Source organism: Chrysochloris asiatica, unplaced genomic scaffold (assembly GCF_000296735.1).
Source record: "Chrysochloris asiatica unplaced genomic scaffold, ChrAsi1.0 scaffold00540, whole genome shotgun sequence".
In the NCBI taxonomy this organism is placed as follows: domain Eukaryota; kingdom Metazoa; phylum Chordata; class Mammalia; order Afrosoricida; family Chrysochloridae; genus Chrysochloris; species Chrysochloris asiatica.
Window position 1 is genome coordinate 164,525 of NW_006409058.1, and position 22,253 is coordinate 186,777.

The following is a 22,253-nucleotide window of genomic DNA, read 5'->3' on the forward strand; positions in this document are numbered from 1 at the left end:
AGGCTTTCTACTCCCGTAAAGATTTACACCCTTGGAAACCCTGTACAGGGTCGCTATGGGTCGGAACCGACTCGACGGCACTTAACAACAACAATCTGTATGGTGCTTTTCTTTTTTTCTTCATTTATTTCACAGTACTGCATCCCAAATCTGCTACTTTCGTAAAGTCATCAGTGTTTGGGTCCATGTTTTCAAGCAACTAAAGACTGTAATTTAGTTTTAAAATTACTTTAGCTAAACTTTTCACTGCAAAAATTCTTGACAAGTTCTCTCCTTCCTTTTCTTCATTGTTTTTATTCAGCATTTCTTTCTTTTTCAGAAAACTAAATAAGACCTGACCCTTCTCCTTCCCTCCTTCATGATGTGTGAGCTGTTTTGCACTGGAGATACAAAGTAGTAAATTCAGTATTTCTGTCATATGGACAGTTTTTCCGTTGATCTCTTTCGTCATATTATCCTGAACAAATGCTTGGAATGTGTTCACTTAACTCAGCAATTTTTTCATATTCCATGCATGCTTTTTCCCATAACTACTTCCTAGGAAGATGTAATATTCAGAATATACTAATAAATACAATAATTTGTCCAGATATCATGCAATGTTACCCCACCTCCATCTGTGACAGCTATAGTAAATCTTGTCTGCATGTGGTATACTCTGAAGGTGGTGATTTCACCTTGATCCATAAAGCTGTCATGTTGGGAAGTAGAAATACCACTTTCACTTCTTGATATAGCTTATCTATGTGAGGAGCATGTTCTGAGTCATTATCAGGTAGCAACAGAATCTTGAAAAGAATGCTCTTTTTAAGACAGAAGGTCCACACTTTTGTGATGAAGCAATTTAAAAACCAGTCTTCAAATAACAGTCATCATCCTGACCTTAGAGTCACCTCTGCAGTACACTGGCAGCATTATCTTTTTCTTTCTTTTTTAAATGTTTTATTGTGGTTTGAGTGAAAGTTTACAGAGGAAATTGGTTTACATTCAACAACTCATACATTTTGTTTTCTTCTCATTGATTGCAATCTGCTTAATGTAACAGCACTCTTTCCACTTCCTCCCTGTGTTTACCATTTCCCTTCATCCTTTTTTCCTGTTCCTTCCTGCCTTCTGAGTTTTATCACTTGACAATGCTGTCAAGTGCTTTCCTCAGTGCTTTTCAGAATGGTAAACAAGAAAATGCTTTAATTTAAACCCAACAGACCTTCTCCAAGCATTAGCATGATTCTGTCTTTAAATGGCTTGAAACTAAGCATTAGCTTCCTCTTTGTGGAAACAGACAGTTTTTTTAAGTGTGTTTGTTGTAACTTGAATCCATTGTAAGTCTGGGACTACCTATATGTAAAACTCCTCTCTTGTTTTATTTTAAATTCTTCATTTCTAAGCCAGGTCCCTATCACTGTGCCCACAGGTACTCATGCATTTTAATGTGTCCTTAAAGATGTGTACATTATGGTGAGTAAGCAATATTTTTTGTGTTATGTGTTTTTAGTTTAAAAAAGGTATTTGCTAGGAATAGCAACATTACATTTTAAAAATCAATCCATGTTACTTTGTATGGTTTCAGTGTTTCTATTACTTAACTGTACTTTAGATAATCTTCTCCCCATAGGTAGATACCCAATTACCATAAATTCCAGATTATCACAAAATATAATACAATGAGCATATTCTTAAATTACCCTTATGGATAAATGGTCATGTGTCCAAACTGGGATGCTTTTGAAATGGAATGGTGAATCTATTGATTACATTGGGGAAACAGAGGTGTCCCAAGACTCTCAGAAAATTCAGAATATGTTTATCTGGAACATACTAGATAATCAGCAGATCATCATATCTAGTTGATTGTTTCCATCTGACATTTGTTCCAATTGGTTAGCACATTGCATGTGCCTAACTCATTGTTGCATACTACAGACTACTCAGAAGGGAGATTTTTGGGTCATAAACGTACTTAATTCAATAAGTTTGAGTTCTGTTCAGTCTTGTTCTGTTTATAGATAGATGAAGTTTTAAATTTCTTTGTCTTGCTATCGTCTAAGCATTTTCACCTTTGTACTGTATACTTACTCATTCTTTCTCTATCAAACAATTTTGTTCTGGGTTATAACAGTTATTAGTTTATTGACAACTAGCTGTTTCTAATAGCAAATTTTTTCTTGGCCTTAAGTACTGTCATGTGGGTTCCAACTCATGGCAACCCTATGTAGGGTTGCTAAGACTATAAATCTTTATAGGAGCAGAAAATTTCATCTTTCTGCATGGAGAGACTGGTGAGCTCAAACCATGAACTTTGTGGTTAGCAGTTTAGTGCTTATCCTACAGCACCATCATACTCCAAATATATTAACTACTGTTCAACTTATGGAGTTCTGATGTGGTACTGTATGAGTTAGACAACATCCACCTTCAGTACTTCCCCACCCACTTTGTTACAAATTAAAGGTGTTCAAAAGGAAAATTTAATAAGTTAAACAAAAGCTCTAATCTTTTATTTCCTACCCTTAAAGGAAGTTAAAGTATTCTTCCAGAAATAACTGTGGATCTTATGCTAGTCTAGTCTATTTTCTAGTTGCATCAACCTTGTGCACAAAGTTGTTGTTGTTAACTCCTGTCGAGCTGGTTAGGACTCATAGCTACCGTGTACAGGGTTTCCGAGGTGAAAGCTGTTTAAATTACATGTTCTTTAAATCTCAGATTAATTTGCTGGTGCTTATGTTAGTACTGTGTGCTTCAGGTATAAATGCTCATCCTACAAGCAGAAAGAACTTTTTTAAAAACCTGCCTCTTTAGCTAGGTATTTTTTAAAACATGCCTCTTTAGCTAGGTGTTTTGTTTTATAATTGTCTCCAAACTATGTCCTTTCTCTTTTTACTCTGGCACTGAATTCTGTTTGTAGCTGACAAAAAGAAAACCCTCAGCAATCCATTTAAAACAATGGATTCTATAAGATGAAATTCTTCCCAAATTTTAGTGGTTGAATTATAAAAATAGCAGTTTGGTTTTCTACAGTAAATAAAACCACCATTATGTGGTTGTGGTTGTTTTTACTTGAGGTAGAAAAGGAAAGAACAGTAAATTTGATGATTTAGTACTTTTCATGAAGTAATTATCTCAATTTTCTGATTTTCTGAACTTTCCTGATAACACCTACATCACTGTCTAGGCTACTTCCACCTCCCCACCCCCACTCCCAAAAAGGAAACAAATTCCCAAGCCCACCTTTTCCAAAACAATATATACACAAACTGTCTAAAACCTTGAGAAAAGAAAAAATCTAGATAAGAAAGGTATGGTTAGGAAACCCACTAAATTAGGTAATTGGATAAAAGCATAACTTCATTTCATGGACATTTAACCCTTTTACATTCATTATCAGGGATGCTATAAATTGGGTATTTTGAATGTCACCAACAGAATCAAAGTCAAATATGAATAATATATTTTCAAAAATTACCGTTTTTCTTTCAGTGAGTTCTGTTTAGAGCTATCTTGATATATTCGATAATATGAATCACTGTGTTTTTCTATTTCATTCTGCTTGATTTGAGTGGGCAACTATGAATACACTTGTTCTTTGTTGGTGGTGATACTGTGTACCAACTGACTTTGCCTACACTAGCTAAACCACAGTCTGATTTACCAGTGCCCCTTCCTAGTCAGTCTTCCTTCTTGTTGCTTTTCTCCCATTTCTTGTTCCTTAACATCTTTCTTCCTCACCTCTGTCTCCTTCACAATTCCTCAATGATTTTCTCAGGGCTGGGCTTCAACATCGTCGGTGGGACAGATCAGCAGTATGTCTCCAACGACAGTGGCATCTACGTCAGCCGCATCAAAGAGAATGGGGCTGCTGCCCTGGATGGGCGGCTCCAGGAGGGTGATAAGATCCTCTCGGTGAGAACTGGCTTTGGCCTCCTTCCCTGTTTCTTGCTTCCTAGACACTAGGTCTTACTCCTATTCTCCTTTTGGGGAACAATTTCTGACTACCTTTTTGTATTAAGAAATAGATTATAGAGTTGAATAGGAGGGACCTTGGTTAGTCCTCTTTTCCAATCCTACTACTGGATTGGACATGGACAATAATTATTATCCTCATTTGACAGGCAAGACACATAAGCCCAGAATGTGACTTTACTTTCCCAAATTCTAAAAACACCAACAGAGAGGGATGAAGGACTGGTGTGGTGGAAAAGAACTTTAAACTCACAGTTTTTACCTTTGTCCACTATGCTTTGTTACTTCCTTTTGTTGATTAAAATATTAATGTGTATCATTTTGGGGGTAGAATATCAACCCTTATGATTTTCATTTCACTTAACTCCAAAAGAGACAAAAATGGAAGGTAGGAAATAAGCATCCTTTTCATATTCAAAGACCTTTTTGCATCTCAGTAAGAAGAAATATGGGGATGCAATCTTATTTGGATACCTGACCACATGCTTGCTAATGTCTCTAATTAAACATGTTCTACCTGGTGTGGTGCTGTGGGTTAATGAACTGGATTTCAAAGTTGGTTTGAACTGCAAGGTCGGTGGTTCAAGCTCACCAACTGCTCACTGGAAACCCTATACAGGGTTGCTATGGGTCGGAACCAACTTGATAGCACTTAACAATAACAACAGCTAATAATTGATTTTATTTCTTTTTGAAAGTTCTTTAAGAGTAGAGAATGCTTCCCCCACCTTTTTTGTTTGTTTGTTTGTTAGCTTTTTATATACCCTACTTTGTTATTTAATATGTTTGAACCATGATTAAGTTATGAGTTCAGGCAAACTCGGATTGGTTGATTGTTAAATATGATCTCTCAAATCCCTGGTGTTAAAGTAAACTAGAATAAGCCTGAAATAAATCATGTAGGATAAACACTGGACTTGTTTGAGTTTGAGCTGACTAGCTGTTCCTCAGGAGTAAGATGATTAAAAAAATTTCTGCTCCTGCAAAATTACAATCTGAGAAACCTTATACAGGGTTCCTATGTTTTGGAACCGACTCAGTGGCACTTAACAACAGCAAATCAGAATACAAATAAGAATGTTTCTAAAATATTAAAATGCAAAACATAACTATCCCTATTTTTCATTTCTGTTTTCTACCGTGGACTACAGTGTTACTATGTTGTTATCACATAGGGAGTTGTTGTTGTTGATAAGTGCCGTCGAGTCAGTTCTGACTTACATTCACCCTGTATAGGCTTTCTGAGGAGCAGCTGGTGTGTTTAAACTTTCAACCTTCTGGTTTACAGTCCAGTGCTAATCCTACAGTGCCATACCAGGAGTCCACATAAGGAGTTATTGGTGTTGCTAAGTGCCATTGAGTCAGTTCCAACCATAGCATATATGGTTTTTCCAAGGAGTGGCTGGTGAGCTTGACCTACCGACCTTGCAGTTCAAACTGACTTTACAATCCAGCGCATTAAGCCACAGCGCCACATCAGGACTTCCCATTCTACATAGGGAGTAGACTGGAGGTTATTATTCTGCAGATTGTTGTCTTTACTTACCTTCAAGTTAGCTGAACATGGTAAACTTTTTGCTTGTGGAAAAAGTAAAGATAATTGGTTTAAAGAATGGATAACACTATGGGTGGAATTACAACTGACTTCAAAGGGCTAGGCTGAAATACTAGTAAATTTGAACTAGGATAGGACTTCTAACTACAAGAGCCCCTACAATCTTCTTCACATAAGCCATATGTGCTCAAGATCTGAAGAGGAGAAAACTACTCTGCTATCTCTTATTGCATTAGGCAGGGAGGACTAGGCTGGGAAAAGTTAGTAAATGAAGTACAGAGAAGTTTTGAATAACAATTCAGTTTCAAAGACGTGACTATGTAATAAGATATGTTTTTCAGGGGCATCATACCTGATAAAGTAGAAGACTGGTGAAGATCGTCAAGAAGATAGATCAACACAGTAGCTGCAGCAATGGGCTCAAACATAGGAATAATTGTGAGGGTGGCAAAGGATTAAGCAGTGTTTTGCCATGTTATACATATAACAACAGTGTTATTATTTTTATTTCTCATGCAGTTCAGTTGGTGATTCTAGGTCATATGTAGAAGATGTTCTAGACTTACTGACTCATTGTTTTTGTTAAATGCTATATAGGGTTTCTGAGGTTTTAAATCTTTAATTTTATATTTTGCAGAACCAGAAAACCTCATTTTTCTCCTGCCGAGCAGCTGGTGGTCTCAAACCACCATTCTTGTGGTTCGCAGTCCAGAGCTTCTCATATGGAGCCACTATGTTCTACTAACATTGTTGTTTATAAGTGCTGTCAAGTCTGTTCTGAATTATAGTGACCCTATATAGGGTTTCCAAGGAGTTGCTGGTGAGTTTGAACTGCCAACCTTATAGTTCAAACTGACGTTGTGATCCAGTGCTTATCCTTTAGCGCCACACCAGGAGAGCTACATAAATTAACTCAGTAATTTTTCTGAAGAATATGTTCTAGTTGATCCAGAATAGAAATACAGTATCATGGATGGCAATATTCCATTTCAGTCCTTTCTGCTAACTATTTTGCCTCTGATCAGCTCATTAAGCTTCTCTTAATCTAGTTACCGGAGTCCTAGTGTTGTGCTTTGGGTTAATGTCAGACTGCAAAGTTGTTTGAACTGCAAGGTTGGTAGTTCAAGCTCACCAGCTGTTCCTTGGAAACCCTATACAAGGTCACTATGGGTTGGAATTGACTCAGTGGCACTTAACAACAACAACAAACTAATTACTGTTGAGTGGATTCTGACTTATCATAATCTCATTGCTTTGTTGCTGTTGTTAAGTGCCATTGAGTTGGTTCTGACTTATGATGACCCTGTGTAGGATTTCCAAGGAGTGGTTCATGAGTTTGAACTGCCAACCATGTAGTTCAAACCAACCCTGCAGTCCAGAGCTTTATCCCATAGTGCCACACCAGGACTCTTACCATAACCTTGTTGTCATTAAGTGTCATTGAATCAGTTGTGACTCATAGCAACCCTGTACAGGACTTCTAGGGAGGGCAAGGTTGGCAGTTCAAGCTGACTTTACAGTCCAGTGCATTTCCCTCCAGTGTCAAACCAGGACTCCATCATAACTTTATGTGTGTCAAAAAATGAGTGTCAAATTTGAACTTTGCTCCATAGGGTTTTCAGTGACTGATTTTTTAGAAGTAGACTGCCAGGGTTTTTCTCCTGAGGTGCCTCTGGATAGACTTGAACCTTTAGCCTTTCAGTTGGCAGCCAATTGTGTTTACAGTTTACACCACTCAGGTACTCCTGAGCTTTTCATGTTGTTGTTTTGTTGTTTAAGTGCCATCAAGTCATTTCCAACTCATAGTGACGTGCATAGGGTTTCTGAGGTGGGTTTGAACTGCCAACTTTGCAGTTAATAGTCCAATGCTTATCCTACAGTGCCACACTAGACCCTGTATATTAATTGATGAGATGGAGACAGTGATAATTTATCCTTCCTCTCAATAGGATACTGAGGTGTTTAGCAGACTTCCCTAGAGTTGCTAGGAAAATGACATTCTAAAAACGTGAATCAACTTGACATTGATACATAGGAAAGATAGAGATATGTTGTATAGCATATGGATAGAAAATATGTGGTTTAATATTTTGACCAAGTCACATTCTGTCCAGAACACTGGGGCCTCGGCTTTGTGGGTGAAGAAGGATTTAAACTCTTATAGCGGTTAAAAGAGAGACCTCTTATTCAGAAGCTTTGATTAAAGGCAAATTACTGAAAAATAAAAATGCCTAAGGAAATAAGAATAATTAGAAGTAACTTGCCATGTAACATGCTAAGAATTTAAAATTATGAACTCATTTAACCCTATAAAGTGAGTACAACTATTTTCCCTATTTTGCAGGGAAGGAAACAGGGTTGGTGAGATCAAGGAACTTGGTAAGGTCACACAACTAGTAAATATCAGAGGACTAGATTTTTGGTCTGTGTAAACTTTACTATATTATGTTGTTAGGTGCCACTCAGTCATTTTCACTCATTGAAAGCCCATGTGACAGACTTGAACTGCCTCAATAGGTTTTCTTGGCTATAAATTTGAGGAAAACAGATCGCCTGGTCTTTTTCCTACAGAATTGCTAAGTCTATTTGTACCAACAAGCTTTTGTTTAGCAGCTGAGCACTTAACCTTTTGCACTTTAGAGGTAAATAAGAAGCTAGGATTAGTTATCCTAAACAGAGAGTTACTTAATTAAGTGGTTTTTATATATAATACTTTATTTATATTTTATATATAAATGCTTGGTTTTATATAAAAACTGAAATGAGTCTTTCTATAATGGATAATAGTAGAGAGGAAAAGTACAATTTGTCTATCACTTAACGTTACAATGGTAGCTTGCTTATTGCTGTAACTATAAAGCTATACCACTGATATTTTATATACCAGCAGGGTCATAAATTGGAGACAGGTTTTAGTGGAGCTTCCAGATTAAGACAGACTAGGAAGAAAGGTAGACTACTTCTGAATGTTTGTTGTTAAGTGCCGTCAAGTCAGTTGCAACTCATGGCGATCCTGTGTAGGGTTCCCAAGGAGCGGCTGATGGATTTGAACTGCCAGCCTTGTGGTTCTAACTGACCTTGTAGTTGAGTGCTTATCCTGCAGTACCACACCAGACTGAAAACCTTATGAATAGCAACAGTGCTGGAAGATGAAAACATTTTGAATAACAGCAAAACATTCTCAGATGCAGTGTCTGAAGGTGAGCCTCACAGATTAGATGGCACTCAAAATAATGTCATGCTTGGTAAAGTGGAGGGTCAACAAAAAAAAAGAAAGACCCCCAATAAAATGGATTAACACAGTGAAAGCAGCAGCACACTCAAATGTAACAACTGTGAGGACAGTGCAGGACAAGGCAATGTTAAGTTCTGTTGTGCATATGGTCACTATGAGTTGGAACCAACTTGACAGCACCCAACAACAACAGGAACAAATAGAAAAAAAAGGATAAAAATCTCATTGTGAAAGAGTATATTAAACATAAGCTGAGATGAGCAGCCTTTTTTTTGAATTTTTGTATTCTCTGATCCATTGACTATGGAGAAAAGAAAGTTATTGGAAGGTCACTCAATTTTTTTAAAAATTTGAGACCAAGGGAAGTGATGGATGAAACTAGGTTTTGGAAGATGGTGGAAGATATATGACAAAGAAGAAAACAGTAGATAACTTAAAACCTCAGCTCACCTAACTTTAAAATTTAGAAAAAAAGAATATTTTTCTTTATCAAAATACAAAAACTATAAGAAACATCACAAAAGTACATATGAGGTATATAAGTCACTACAAAGAATAATTCAAATTTATGTTAAGACTAGTTAATAGAAAGATATTCAAAAGAAGAGAGGGGGAAATGCCAGGGGAATGAAAGGAAAGGCAGAAATAGAAAACCAACATGGGGAGAAGAAAGAAGACAAAGGAAGAAAAAAAGATGGAGAATATAGAAGACAAAAATATCAGTACATCCTTACCATTCTTTCTAGGCCTATATTCTTTTATTTAAATTTCCCTTCTAATAGTTTGTTTCAAACTTCTTGCTAGATCCTATTCCTTAAGAGTTAGTTAAGAAGTACTAGATTGAACTACTGTGAAGTAGACCCTGTTGCTTCACTCACCTACCATATCTATTCCCTCCCTCTCCTTGAGTAAACCTGTTTAGGCCACATCATTAAATGATTCCATCTGTTCTTTAGCTGGATCCATCCCTTTGATGTACTTAGGTATTAATTTATTATTGGCTTTGAAGTATCAGTTAAATGATCTTAAATTATCAATTAGTCAGTATGCCTATTTATTCTTTGTAGATTTTCCTATTTGCCTTACATGGGCTATTTTTCCATGTTGTAAAACATGTCTCATTTCTCTGTAGTAACTTTTGCTAGATAATCTAGCAAGGAATATGTCCCTTCCTTAGCAAAATGTCCATATTGGATAAGTAGTAAAAGTATTAAGGCTCTCTAGATTTCCTGTGAGCTCTTATTCAGTAGGTATAATAGTAGTAACAAGTTGGGCTGCTAACCCTATTCCATGGGAGAAAGATGAACCTTTCTGCTCCCATAAAGATTTACAGTATCAGCAATTCTATAGTCACTATGAGTCGGTTTAACTCCATGACACATCACCAACAACAACTCCATTATTCACTATTAGTTTAATCTCTTTCGCTCTAAATAATGTCCATGGATTGTCTTAAGGAGCATCACTGAGGCAGTGGTTAAAGTGCACAGCTACTAACCATAAGGTCTTCAGTTCAAACCCACCAAATGTTCTGTGGAAGAAAAATGTAGCAGTCTGTTTCCATAAAGATAATTGCCCTGAAAACCCTGTGAGGCAGTACTACTGTGTCCTATAGGTTTGGTATGAATTGGAGTTGATTCAGTGGCAGTGGGTTTGCTTGGTGGAAGTTGTCTTGATTCCACATCCTAAAATTAAGTAACTGTATGATTAGTCATGCAATTTCTCCTCTTCCAACAAATTAAAACAATGTGGAATATGCATACAGTCGAATAATATTCAACCACAAAGAGAAATGAAGTTTTATACATTCTGCTACATGTAAGAAACGTAAAACACATTATGCTAAAAGTGAGGTAAGCCAGGCACAAAAGTACAAATATTGTATGACCACACTTCAGTGAAATTGAAAAGAATAGTGGGTATCAGGATTTGAGAAAGGGGACAATAGGGATTTACTGAAAGAAAAAAAAAAAATCCAGTGAATAAAATTTGAAGAACAACATTGCATAACTTGTAACCTAAACTGTGATTAACAGAGCGCGGGGCATGTAATTAGTGCTTAAGGCACTGTAGCATCAGCACTGGACTGTGAACCACAAGGTTGGCAGTTTAAACCCAGAAACCCTATACATGGTCACTATGAGTTGGAACCGACCTGACAGCTTATAACAACAACAGAGCTATTTTTATGATCACAATTACAAGACAGCTTTAGAATTGATTGCAGATAAAGCTGCTATACATTTTAAAAATCTAGGCTTTTTAGCTTTTTATAATGTTGAGGAAGTCAAGTTGTGTGTACTTATAGCTTTTTCAGGGTGCACTCTGCAACCCAACTTAGGAAATCCTGTAACATTTGTTAGGCTGAAGTGCTATGCAAGTCATTATATCAGATATTATAGGGGTTATAAAGAAGAGTGTGATAGAACTTCTTTTCAAGTTATTTATTGTGGAATGTAAAGTGATGTAATATAAACAAAGTTCAATTAGAACTTTGAGTCAGACATACAATATGGAGATTGAAAGAAGTCACATCTAGTGGAAGTATCAGGCTGTACATTGAAATAGCACTGAACTAAATGCTACATCTATATATACACATGAATATGTTAACATATAAACATGCTTCTGTGGGAGCCCTGATGATGTATTGGTTAAAGACGCAGCTGCTAACTACAAGGTGGTGGTTAAGACCCACCAGCAGTTCCATGAAAAGTCAGCTCAGAACCCACAGAAGATCAACTCCTGTAACTATTATAGCCTAGGGAAAAAATGTATGGGATAGTTCTACTATGTCACATAGGGTAAATATGAATCAAATCCCCCAGGACACATAGCAACATGTTTTTATACAACTTGATAAAAAATTTTAAATATATAACATACTAGATAACCCATGTAAGTAAAGTTTTATTAAAGGTAATGCAGAAATGGCTGCAAGCATACATTGACAGAGAACTTCTTGAGGTTCAAGTGGGATTCAGAAGAGGACATGGGACCATTGCTAATGTCCAGTGGATCTTGACTGGAAGCAGAGAATACCAGAAAGATGCGTACCTGTGCTTTATTGACTATGCAAAGGTTTTCGGTGGTGTGGATCATGACAAGCTATGGACAACATTGCGAAGTATGAGTATTCTTGAACACTTAATTGTGCTCATGAGGAATCTGTACCTGGACCAAGAGGCAGTTGTTTGAACAGAACATGGGAACACTGAACGATTTAAAATTAAGAAAGGCATGCGACAGGGTTGTGTTCTTTCACCATATTTATTCAACCTGTATCCTTAGCAAATAATCCGAGAAGCTGGGTTATATGAAGAAAAACGTGGCATCAGGATTGGAGGAAGACTCATTAACAACCTGTGATATGCAGATGATACAACCTTGCTTGCTGAAAGTGAAGAGGACTTAAAATACTTACTGATGAAAATCAAAGAGCACAGCGTTCAGTATGGATTGCAGCTCAGTGTAAAGAAAACAAAAAAATCCTCACCAGTGGAACAATAAACAATACTCTTATCAAAGGAGAAAGGATTGAAGTTGTCAAGAACTTTATTTTTTTTGGATCAACCATCAACACTCATAGAAACAGCAATCAAGAAATCAAACGACGTATTGCATTAGGCAAATCTACTGCACAAAACCTTTTAAAATGTTGAAGAGCAAAGATGTCAGCTTGAGGACTGAAGTGCACCTGACCCAAGCCATGGTATTTTCAATAACCTCATATGCATGCAAAAGCTGGACAGTGAATAAGGAAGACCGAGAAAGAATTGATGCATTTGAGTTATGGTGTTGAAGGAGAATATTAAAAGTACCAATGGCTGCCAAAAGAATGAACAGATCTGTGTTGGAAGTGCAACTAGAGTGCTCCTTGAAGGCCAGGATGGCCAAACTTTGTCTCTCATACTTTGGACATATTGTCAGAAGGGACCAGTTGCTGGAGAAGGATACCATGTTTGGTAAGGTGGAGGGTCAGAGAAAAAGAGGAAGACCCCCAGCATGATAGACTGGCAAAGTGGCAGCATCAGTTTTCTCAAGCGTGGCAACAATTGTGAGGTTGGCCCAGGACCAGGCAGTGTTTTGTTCTGTTATGCATAGGGTCACTATGAGTTTGTACCGATTCGATGGTACCTAACAACAAATAATGAGGAGGCTTCAAAAAGTTTGTGAAAAAATGGAATTAAAGATAATCAAATTTTCTAGGAACTTTTTTTAATCCCCCTCATACGAACAAATTCAAAACCAATAAAAATACAGTTTGCAACATTGATATTGTGGACAGTAATATATTGCCAGAAGAAAAATCTTGCTTGCAATATGAATATTACTACTTAGTGATTTTTTTTAAAGCGTTTATTATTAAATGAGTGGCAGTTTACTGGGATAACATTGGTTTGCACTTATCCTATCATATTTCGTTTTATTGCAATAATTACAATGCCCTCAATGCATCTTCATTTAACAGTATTTGCTTCTTCTGTTCCCTCTGGGTTTTTTTTGTTGTTGTTGTTGTTGTTTCTGTTTTTTGTTTTTTGATGTACACGAAAACACTCAGGGATATATAATCATTTAAAGAACGAAAGGGCACATTCTGCAAGCCTGCCTCTTGGCCGCCAGCCTTTCTCTTTCCATGAGTCTAGAGTCCTCGGTTGCTGTCTCTCTCCATGCCACCATCTTTCCCTCCATTTCTGGTGTTGCTGCTTCTCTGGTTAGGGTCCCACATTTCCATTATCCCCCTGATGGTCCTAGGGTCCTCTGTTCCTGGAGTGTAATATTTACTACTCCCCCTTTATGTTGCAAAACTTCTACCCCTCCCATTGTGACAATCGTATTTAGTCATAATAACAATTACTCACTATTGAATTATAAGAACCTTATCCCCATCTCTTTCACCAGACCCATGTAGACAAGATGAAAATCATTCAGTGGGAATTCTAATTTCCCCTGGACACTCTGAAATTAAAATCCCTCTTGAAAACTTGCAAGCTAGCCACATCCTGCCTTTATAGCCAATATCTAAATTGCCCCCAATTTTAGCCAATGTCTAAATTGCCCCCAATTTTAGCCAATGTCTAAATTGCCAGTTCCTATCAACACTGGTAGCGTAGTGGTTACGAATCGGGCTGCGAACCTTAAGGTCAGCGGTTCGAAACTACCAGCTGCTCCGCGGAAGAAAGATCAGGCTTTCTACTCCCGTAAAGATTTACACCCTCGGAAACCCTGTACGGGGTTGCTATGGGTTGAAACCGACTCGACGGCACTTAACAACAACAGCAGCAACATCAACACTGTATATTGAAGGGATAGGTTTAATCCTTGATGTGAAGACTCCTTTCCTCTTGGTTGGTATTTTGAGCTACTATATCCATAAGTAGGAGCTCTGGTAGCGTAGTGGTTACGAATCGGGCTGCAAACCATAAGGTCAGCGGTTCGAAACTACCAGTCGTTCCGCGGGAGAAAGATGAGGCTTTCTACTCCCGTAAGGATTTACACCCTCGGAAACCCTGTACAGGGTCGCTATGGGTCGGAACCGACTCAAAGGCACTTAACAACAACAACAACATATCCATAAGTAAAGAAGTTCTGGTAGTGTGGTGGATACGAATCGGGCTGCGAACCTTAAGGTCAGCAGTTTGAAACTACCAGCCGCTCTGCATGAGAAAGATGAGGCTTTCTACTCCTGTAAAGATTTACACCCTCAGAAACCCTGTACAGGGTCGCTATGGGTCGTAACCGACTCGATGGCACTTAACAGCAACAACATATCCATAAGTAGGAGCTCTGGTAGTGAAGTGGTTACAAATTGGGCTGTGAACCGTAACATCAGCGGTTCGAAACTCCTAGCTGTTCTGTGGGAGAAGCATGAGGCTTTCTGCTCTCGTAAAGATTTACAACTTCAGAAACCCTTTACAAGTTCACTATGAGTCAGAACTGACTCCATGGCACATAACCACCACCACTATATCCATAAATATGGGTCAAGTTCATCGAATTGTACCAATTTACACTTGGTTCATTTATCAAATATCTTTATCTTCTTCTAGTTGAATTCTGGCCATCAAGCCATTGAAGCTAGGTCAAATGGGTACTATCTGCAAGTTTAGGTGTTCTTGTGCATTTCCCCCTTCATATCAGATGGGCGCTTCACTCTCAGCTCTAACCTTCCGTGGTTTGGTCAGTGTCCATGGACCCACAGACTACCACAGTGACTGATGGTTCAAAATGCTGACCTTTCATTTTGAACCCACCAGTCAGTGCTTAGCCACTGCACCACCAAGCCTCCTTTATTTTAAGATACCAAAGTCCTGTTTCTTTACAAAGAAAAATGCAACCAACAATCACACAAGCTAGATCACTTAGATGAACACTTTAACTACAATCAGCTATCTCACACCTATTCTCTCACCAAGAAGTCATCTGGAAAGCAAAATCTTTGAGAATTCATTGCAGTGGTTCTAGAAATCCTAATGTTACTTCCCAATGACACATCTATCAAGAAAACCAAGGCATAGTCAGAAGAGTCTTGGTAGCAAGAAATTAAGAAAAAATAAAGCCACAAACAAAACCCAATGTTCATTTCTACACAGCAGTTCTTCTCCTGTTTAAGATCAATCATGGAACTGCCACACTCGGAGTCCTTATGAGGTTATAGTAACAAATTAAATTGGAAAACTAAGGTGTATACGATTCTCAGATAGCTGGCATGCAGTTTCCCCTTCTTTTCTCTCCTGCTCCCCAATTTTGCTTTTGGTTTTTGAGCACTAAAGTGGTATTAGCTGGATTGTACTTTAGGAAAACTGGTCTAGAGACATAGTGTTTGAGTAGTTTAGAATGGAGGAGGCCTTATAAGAAAGTAAAAATCAGAAAGAAGGTGATCAGTGTATTTCAACCAATAATATCCACCACCTAAATAGGGGGGTAATAAGAATGAAAATATGTGAGAGGTGTCATGCTGTTCTAGAGGCTTTGGCAGTTTGTTGTTATGTGAAGATTGATGGAACCGAGTTTTTAAATGATGTCATAATTGTAGTATCAGGAAATGGTAATGACATTAAGAAGGAAATCAGTATTTCTGGTTTGTGGGAAGTAATAAAGAAGCTTTAGATTTAATTGGAAGTCTAGCAGAATATCCAAGTATAGGCATCCAGAAGAGAACTGACAAACCCCCAGAGGTCAGAGTAGGGATAAACATTTAGGAATTATCTTTTTATAGATTGTGGTTGAAATTATGAAAGAATGTAAAGCAAGTGTTCTCCATGTAAACTATCACATAATTCACAGTAAAATATTTTTTTTTTAATGAAAGGAAGAGTAGAGGAGTCAGGGAAGTATTAGTTCAAGAACTAAGAGCTAGATCTTCCTAAGCTAAAAAGGAAAAGAATTGCAAAAGGAAGGAGGGTGAAAAAGAAAAAAAAGATTATAGGATTTGATGATTGTAAGTCAATGATGATGTATCTTGAGAACATGTTATTCCTTTCTACCTCATATATTATGATACTACAAGGGAATAAAGAGTGGGTGAGGGGAAAAAGAATGGATTGATGGATGGTGACATGGAGGCAGTGCATGCAAACAATTCTTTGAACAAGTTTTACAGTGTAAAGAAGAGAGAAGAATAGGCTGATAGTGGTTTCCAAGAAATATGTTAGTTGGCTTTTTATATGAGGAAAGTTTTAATTGAGTAGAGTAGAGAGAGATAGTTTAGGAATCAAGAGGAAAAAATGACAGAGTAAGGCTGTTAGAATACTCGAAGGAATAATATTAAATCCATTGGTGAATAGTTTAGCCTCCTTAAAGGAATGGTGGACTCAAACATGATGCTTGTGAGGATGGTGCAGGATAGAGCAGTTTTTCATTCTGTTGTGTATAGGTTCACTATGAGTCAGAACTGATTTGATGGTACCTAACGACAACGACAAAGGATTTGTATCTAATTTGGAGACTATGGGAAAGGTACAGTGAAAAGTTATCAAAAAGTTTTCAGTGGTGAAGGACAGAAATGGGAGTGTGTGAGAAGTGCTAAGTACTCTCAAGGATGAGGCAAAGAAATGTGCTGAGAGGAGAAATGGGATTGGAGTTTGAGTTTGATGGTGGAAAACAACTGGAAAAACTACTTTGGAGCATTAAATAGTTCTCCAGAGATGAGTAGAAGGATTGTAAGGTTGTAGCTAAAGTTAGCTGGTATGGATGTGTTGTAGAGAGTGTGACTGTGTATCTTTCTCCAGGAATACTCAACTCATTAATGACATGGAAAGTCAATTCAGTATGTTGCCCATAATTGGAAAAATGGCAGAAGATCAAAGGCATTCTAGTGATTTTCCAAATACTTTATTGAAATAACAATATGAACTCCTATGTGGGTAAGAATGCAGGTAACGTCTGACAATGATTAAGGCTTTGATGAGAAAATTCAGTATAGGAATTGAAAGGAAGTAGAAATGATGGTCAGATTTTTAAGAGTGTGAGATTTTGGAGCTGAAGATTTTAAATGTTGAATTAGTTTATGACATTTGGTGGCTTAAGTAGAATTGAGTTGGGAATTATTAATTTGAGAAGGTGGACAGTTTATGAGGCCAACTGTTGGTAGGAGATTAATTCAGATAGAGTGAAGGCAAGATTGTAAACCTCCTGGAGGAAGACTGTGACAAGGAAAATGAAAGGATTGACTAAGTCAATTAATTTCAGGATAGTTGGTGAGTCAAGTAAGAATAGTAAATAGCATAAAAGGAATAATAAAATGCAAAGACACTTTGTTCTTCTTCCTGGTATTTAAAAACTCTAGTCCCAGGTCCTACACTCACATGCTGTACATGACTTTGGGCCAATTGCCTAATCTCACCTATGAAAATAAATATACTAGGTGCTTTTGCTGCTGCTGCTATTGATAACGTTGTTGTCATTGTTGTTAAGTGCCATTGAGTCAGTTCCAACCCATAGTGACCCTGTATAGGGTTTCCAAGGAGCGGCTGGTAAGTTTGAACCACCGAACTTGTGGTTCAGACTGACCTTTCGGTCGAGTGGTTATCCTACAGCGCCGCATCAGGATTCCATAATGACACTGAAATGTATAAAAGATACATAGATTTTGCATAAAGTGGGCCTTCTATGTTTTGTGAGTGCATCATAGGATAGATGTCACTTGTGGCCCAATACTAATTAGTGGTATTCCTGACACTAATAAGTGTTAATACTCTTATTGTTTCATATCTCTCACTTGTAGGCATCAGGAGTGATCTACTATGCTATATTTAAACTTATTTAGGGGTTTGTATCACACTAGAACATAACCCACTAGAATGGACTAGTTTTGTGCCATACCAGAATAAATGATAGAAGATTTTCACTGAGTTACATTTCTAGAGTTGAAGCACTCAGTGCCAGGGACTAGGACTATCAAGGATTCAGTGATAATCTGTAAGGCCATGTTAGCAGTAGGGAAGCAGGCTGATGGCAGGGACATACATAGACAGTAACCAAATCCTGTGTTGAATACTAAGAGGAAGGAGAGAGCACTTCCTGTTTCGTTTTGATTTTAACCCCTAGGTATTTTTCAAATGCCCCATGGAATCTCAAGTTTAGGAAACTATAGCTTTGAAATTAAAAACTTAATCTGAGTTCAAAGTAACTTTGCCTACTCTCTTAATTCTTGACATCTTCTCTATAAAAGTCCTTAAGATTTGGTCACATGAAAGTCAGTTCTTGATTTATGGGAAATTGCCTTCTGTCTTGCTGCTCATCCTTGCTGTTTTTGACAGGTGAATGGCCGAGACCTAAAGAATCTACTGCACCAAGATGCTGTAGACCTCTTTCGTAATGCAGGCTATGCTGTGTCTCTGCGAGTACAGCACAGGGTAGGTGTCACTTGTAGCCAGGGGCCCAGCCCCAGGCTTTTACACCATCCTTGAAAATAAGCCCTATGGATGTGATCTGTAGTGTTTATAATTTTTGTTTTTTTCCTTTATTTGAATAGCTTGTCTGGCACAGTCAGGCGTCCTCTGGTATTTCTTTATCATTAAATGTAATTCATAATAATGTGTTTGCAACCCAGGTCTAGCTCCTAGGTTATGTGCCTTAAGGATAAAGCTTGAAAGTCGAATTAAAATCAGAAGGGGAAGGAACCCTATGTTCATCCTTCAAATCTCCTAGATGACAGATTCCAATCTATAGTACCCTGAGGGTAATGCTAGTATTCTTATACTCATTCTTTGCTGTTTTCTCTCACCAACATGCACACTTCTCTTATCAAGTTGGTGAAGCTCTTGACCAAAGCCCTAATACTCAAAGTGGAGCTCCAGGAGAAGGAAGTAGAATTCAGTTACTGCATCTGTATCTCAGTTCCTAGTGTTTTATAATTTGGCTGATAGTAAGGGAAGCACAGGTAGACAGAATTTTTCCCATAGCTCCAAAGATTTCTGAGTGCATTTATACTGCATTCTCAATGCTTCTTTAAAGTTGTTTTTAAATTAGAGGCTGAAAGAGTTTGAGAGGAAATAGTGAAAAAAAACAGACAAGGCAAGACATGAAAGCTATGTGAGAAAACAGCCTTTGTTGCATGCATAATCTTAAGATCACACACCAGGGAGTAGAGTAATTAATACGTCTGCCTTTGCTCTTCCCAGTTTTTTAAGTATCATAATTTACACAATAGATTAAGGCAAGTAAACATAGGCATACACTTCAGCTATGGTTAGAGTTAATTTTGATGACACATCAGATGTGATTTCTAATGCTCACTTTTTTGGGAAACTTCCACAAATAACTCCTAGTAAAATAAACACTTCTGGTCTGGGAATTGGCCTAAAAACTAAAAACCGTGTCTTATTCCTGGCATACCCATCATAGGACATAGAAGACATGTCATAGGAAATGAATGAAAGATGTGGAAGTAGAATAAATGGGAGAAGATGTAGTTTATGTCTTGCCCTTAGGATTGAGGGCTCAGGATTTCATTGTTCCAACTGAAACAAGATATTATCATAATTGTTACAAATGGGCTATATAAAAGTTAATATTAATGAAAAACTTGACTGAAATGACAAAAAAAACACCAGGCCTCAAAAGGAAATGCCTACAAATTATAACCACTAAGATGTGATTTCTTTTTGTTTATGTATCTCTGAGTCTGTTACATCTGTTCTGTATATATTTTACCTTCATATGTGCCTAGTGTTGTAAACTAGGAGAAGAAAGACAAAAGCCCAATTTAGGAAGGAATGGGTGCCTTCTGTGACTTAGAAGGCATTCCTAAGTATTGACATTTTTGTTGTGGTTGTTAAGTGCCGTCCAGTCGGTTCCAATCCAAACAACCCTATATAGGGTTTCCGAGGAATGACTGGTGAGTTTGAACTCCCAACCATGAGGTTCAAACTGACTTTGCAGTCCACCGCATTCATGCACAACACTACACTGGGACTTGTACCTGTGTTAATATTACCCAGATTGGTTTTTATTATACTCTGATTACTGGTAATCTTTACAAGTAAACATTTCCAGAAAGATTGTTGTTGTTGTTAAGTGCCTTCTGGTCAATTCCGACCCATAGCGTCCCTATAGGGTTTACGAGGAGCAGCTGGTGAGCTTGAACCACAAACATTGCAGTTCAAACGTCTTTGCAGTCTGGTGCATTAACCCACAGCACCATACCAGGACTCCTCCGGAAAGATAGATGCCCCCAATAATTTACAGGTACAGTGACTCCATACAGTAAGCACAGGACTGAGAATCACAAGGTCTGCAGTTTAAGCCTACCTGCCACATGGGAGAGAGATGAGGCTTTATGATCATGTGAAGATTTAAAATGTCAGAAACCCTATATCTATGAATTGGAACTGACTTGACGACACTTAACAAAAACAACATAGAATCAATAGGATTCATTTCATATGTCTGTTTTACTGCTACAACATACACATAGCAAGGTGGAAGTAGTACAAAACAGTGGTAACCTGATCTGTTCACAGGCACCCCTGTAAATCAGGCATGGGGAACATCCAGCCTGCAAAATCTTTTGATCTGGTCCTCCCAAGGGAAATGGAGGTCCAGCCATAACATTGTTGTTGTTAAGTGCCGTCGAGTCAGTTCCGACCTATGGCAACCCTGTATAGGGTTTGTGAGGAGTGACTGGTGAACTTGAACTGCCAGCCTTGCAGTTCAAACAGCTTTGCAGTCTGTCTCATTTACCCACAGCGCCACACCATTAGGGGTAAATTAAACGTTTGACCAAATATAGAAGGCTAATTTTTAAGTTAATGATTTTGTGTAGTCCATAAATGATATTATAAATTTTGGCCCAAAAAAAAGGTTCCCTACCCCTAATTTATATCAACTGCACCAAGCCCACTGCCATTGAGTCAATTCTGACTCACAGTAATGCTATAGGACAGAGTAGAACTCTCCTTAGGGTTTCTGAAACTACATCTTTACAGAAGTAGACAGTTTCATCTTTCTCTCATGGAGTGGCTAGTGAGTTTGAACTGCTAGCCTTGCAGTTAGCAACACAATACTTAACGTGCTATGCCTCCAGGGCTCCTTGACCCATGATGAAGTTAAATGCTTCCTGATGAGACCTGTTTTCTTCCCAAAGAATCAGTGACATTGACACAAAGGTCAGGACTCTCAGCCAGCTAGTACTTAGGGTTTACAGCCTTGGATGGTCTAGAGACTGTAAACTCTGGTGGTAATTGACCTAGGCACATACATTGATCACAAGAGTTAACTTTGTTCTTTCCTTTCCAGTTACAGGTGCAGAATGGGCCTGTAGGACACCAAGGTGAAGGGGAGCCAAGTGCTATTCCCATAGCCATGGTCCTGGTGCCAGTATTTGCCCTCACCATGGTCGCAGCATGGGCCATCATGAGATACCGACAGCAGCTCTGATAAGCTTGGTTTTCTCCAGTGCCTCCTGATGAAGTTACATTTCTTTCTTTCACCCTCCTTCTCTGCTGTCTTTTCCTCTCTCTGCACAGACAACACATGATTTAAAGTGACTGATACCCACCCAGAACCTTGCTGTTCAAAATCTCCTCCCAACCCACATATTCTCATGGGAGAATAAAGGTGTTATTTGAAGGGAAGCTGAAGAAAAGACTTGAACAAATTAAGAGTTATAAATGTTACTAAGTCCATCAATGGGCATTCAGCTACCACCCAAAGAGAGAAAGGTCCAGTCTTCCTATCACCATATCTTTTTTCTTAGCTGGCATGCCTCAAAGGCTGCCTGTATGAAATGAGAGGAAGAGAGGATTTTTCTTTTTACTTACCTTCCTTGGAAAGTTTCTGTACTCTTTATTTTCTTCCTAATATACACCTGGGTGCCTATGTTGAACAGAGAACAATGAGAAGAAAATTTTTCTTTCAAAATCATACCAAACCTATTTACATTTACATACATGGAGAATTAAAGAGATGAAATAGCTACTCTTCTCTAGGTTTCTTAACTAAGGGACCATCTTCACTGAGGAATTTGAAGAGACATTTAGAGCATAAATAATGGAAGTG

The 22,253-nt window shown here is 38.0% G+C and overlaps 1 protein-coding gene across 1 annotated transcript in view; it reads left to right on the forward strand.

The window, feature by feature from the left end:
- Positions 1-21,632, forward strand: part of LOC102840205 (synaptojanin-2-binding protein-like) — a 180,290-nt gene extending 158,658 nt beyond the window's left edge. The window contains exons 2-4 of the mRNA XM_006877621.1: positions 3,764-3,900; positions 18,512-18,607; positions 21,492-21,632. Of these exons, the coding sequence (XP_006877683.1) occupies positions 3,764-3,900; positions 18,512-18,607; positions 21,492-21,632 (374 nt within the window). The remainder of the gene's footprint in view (positions 1-3,763; positions 3,901-18,511; positions 18,608-21,491) is intronic.
- Positions 21,633-22,253: the final 621 nt, after the last annotated feature.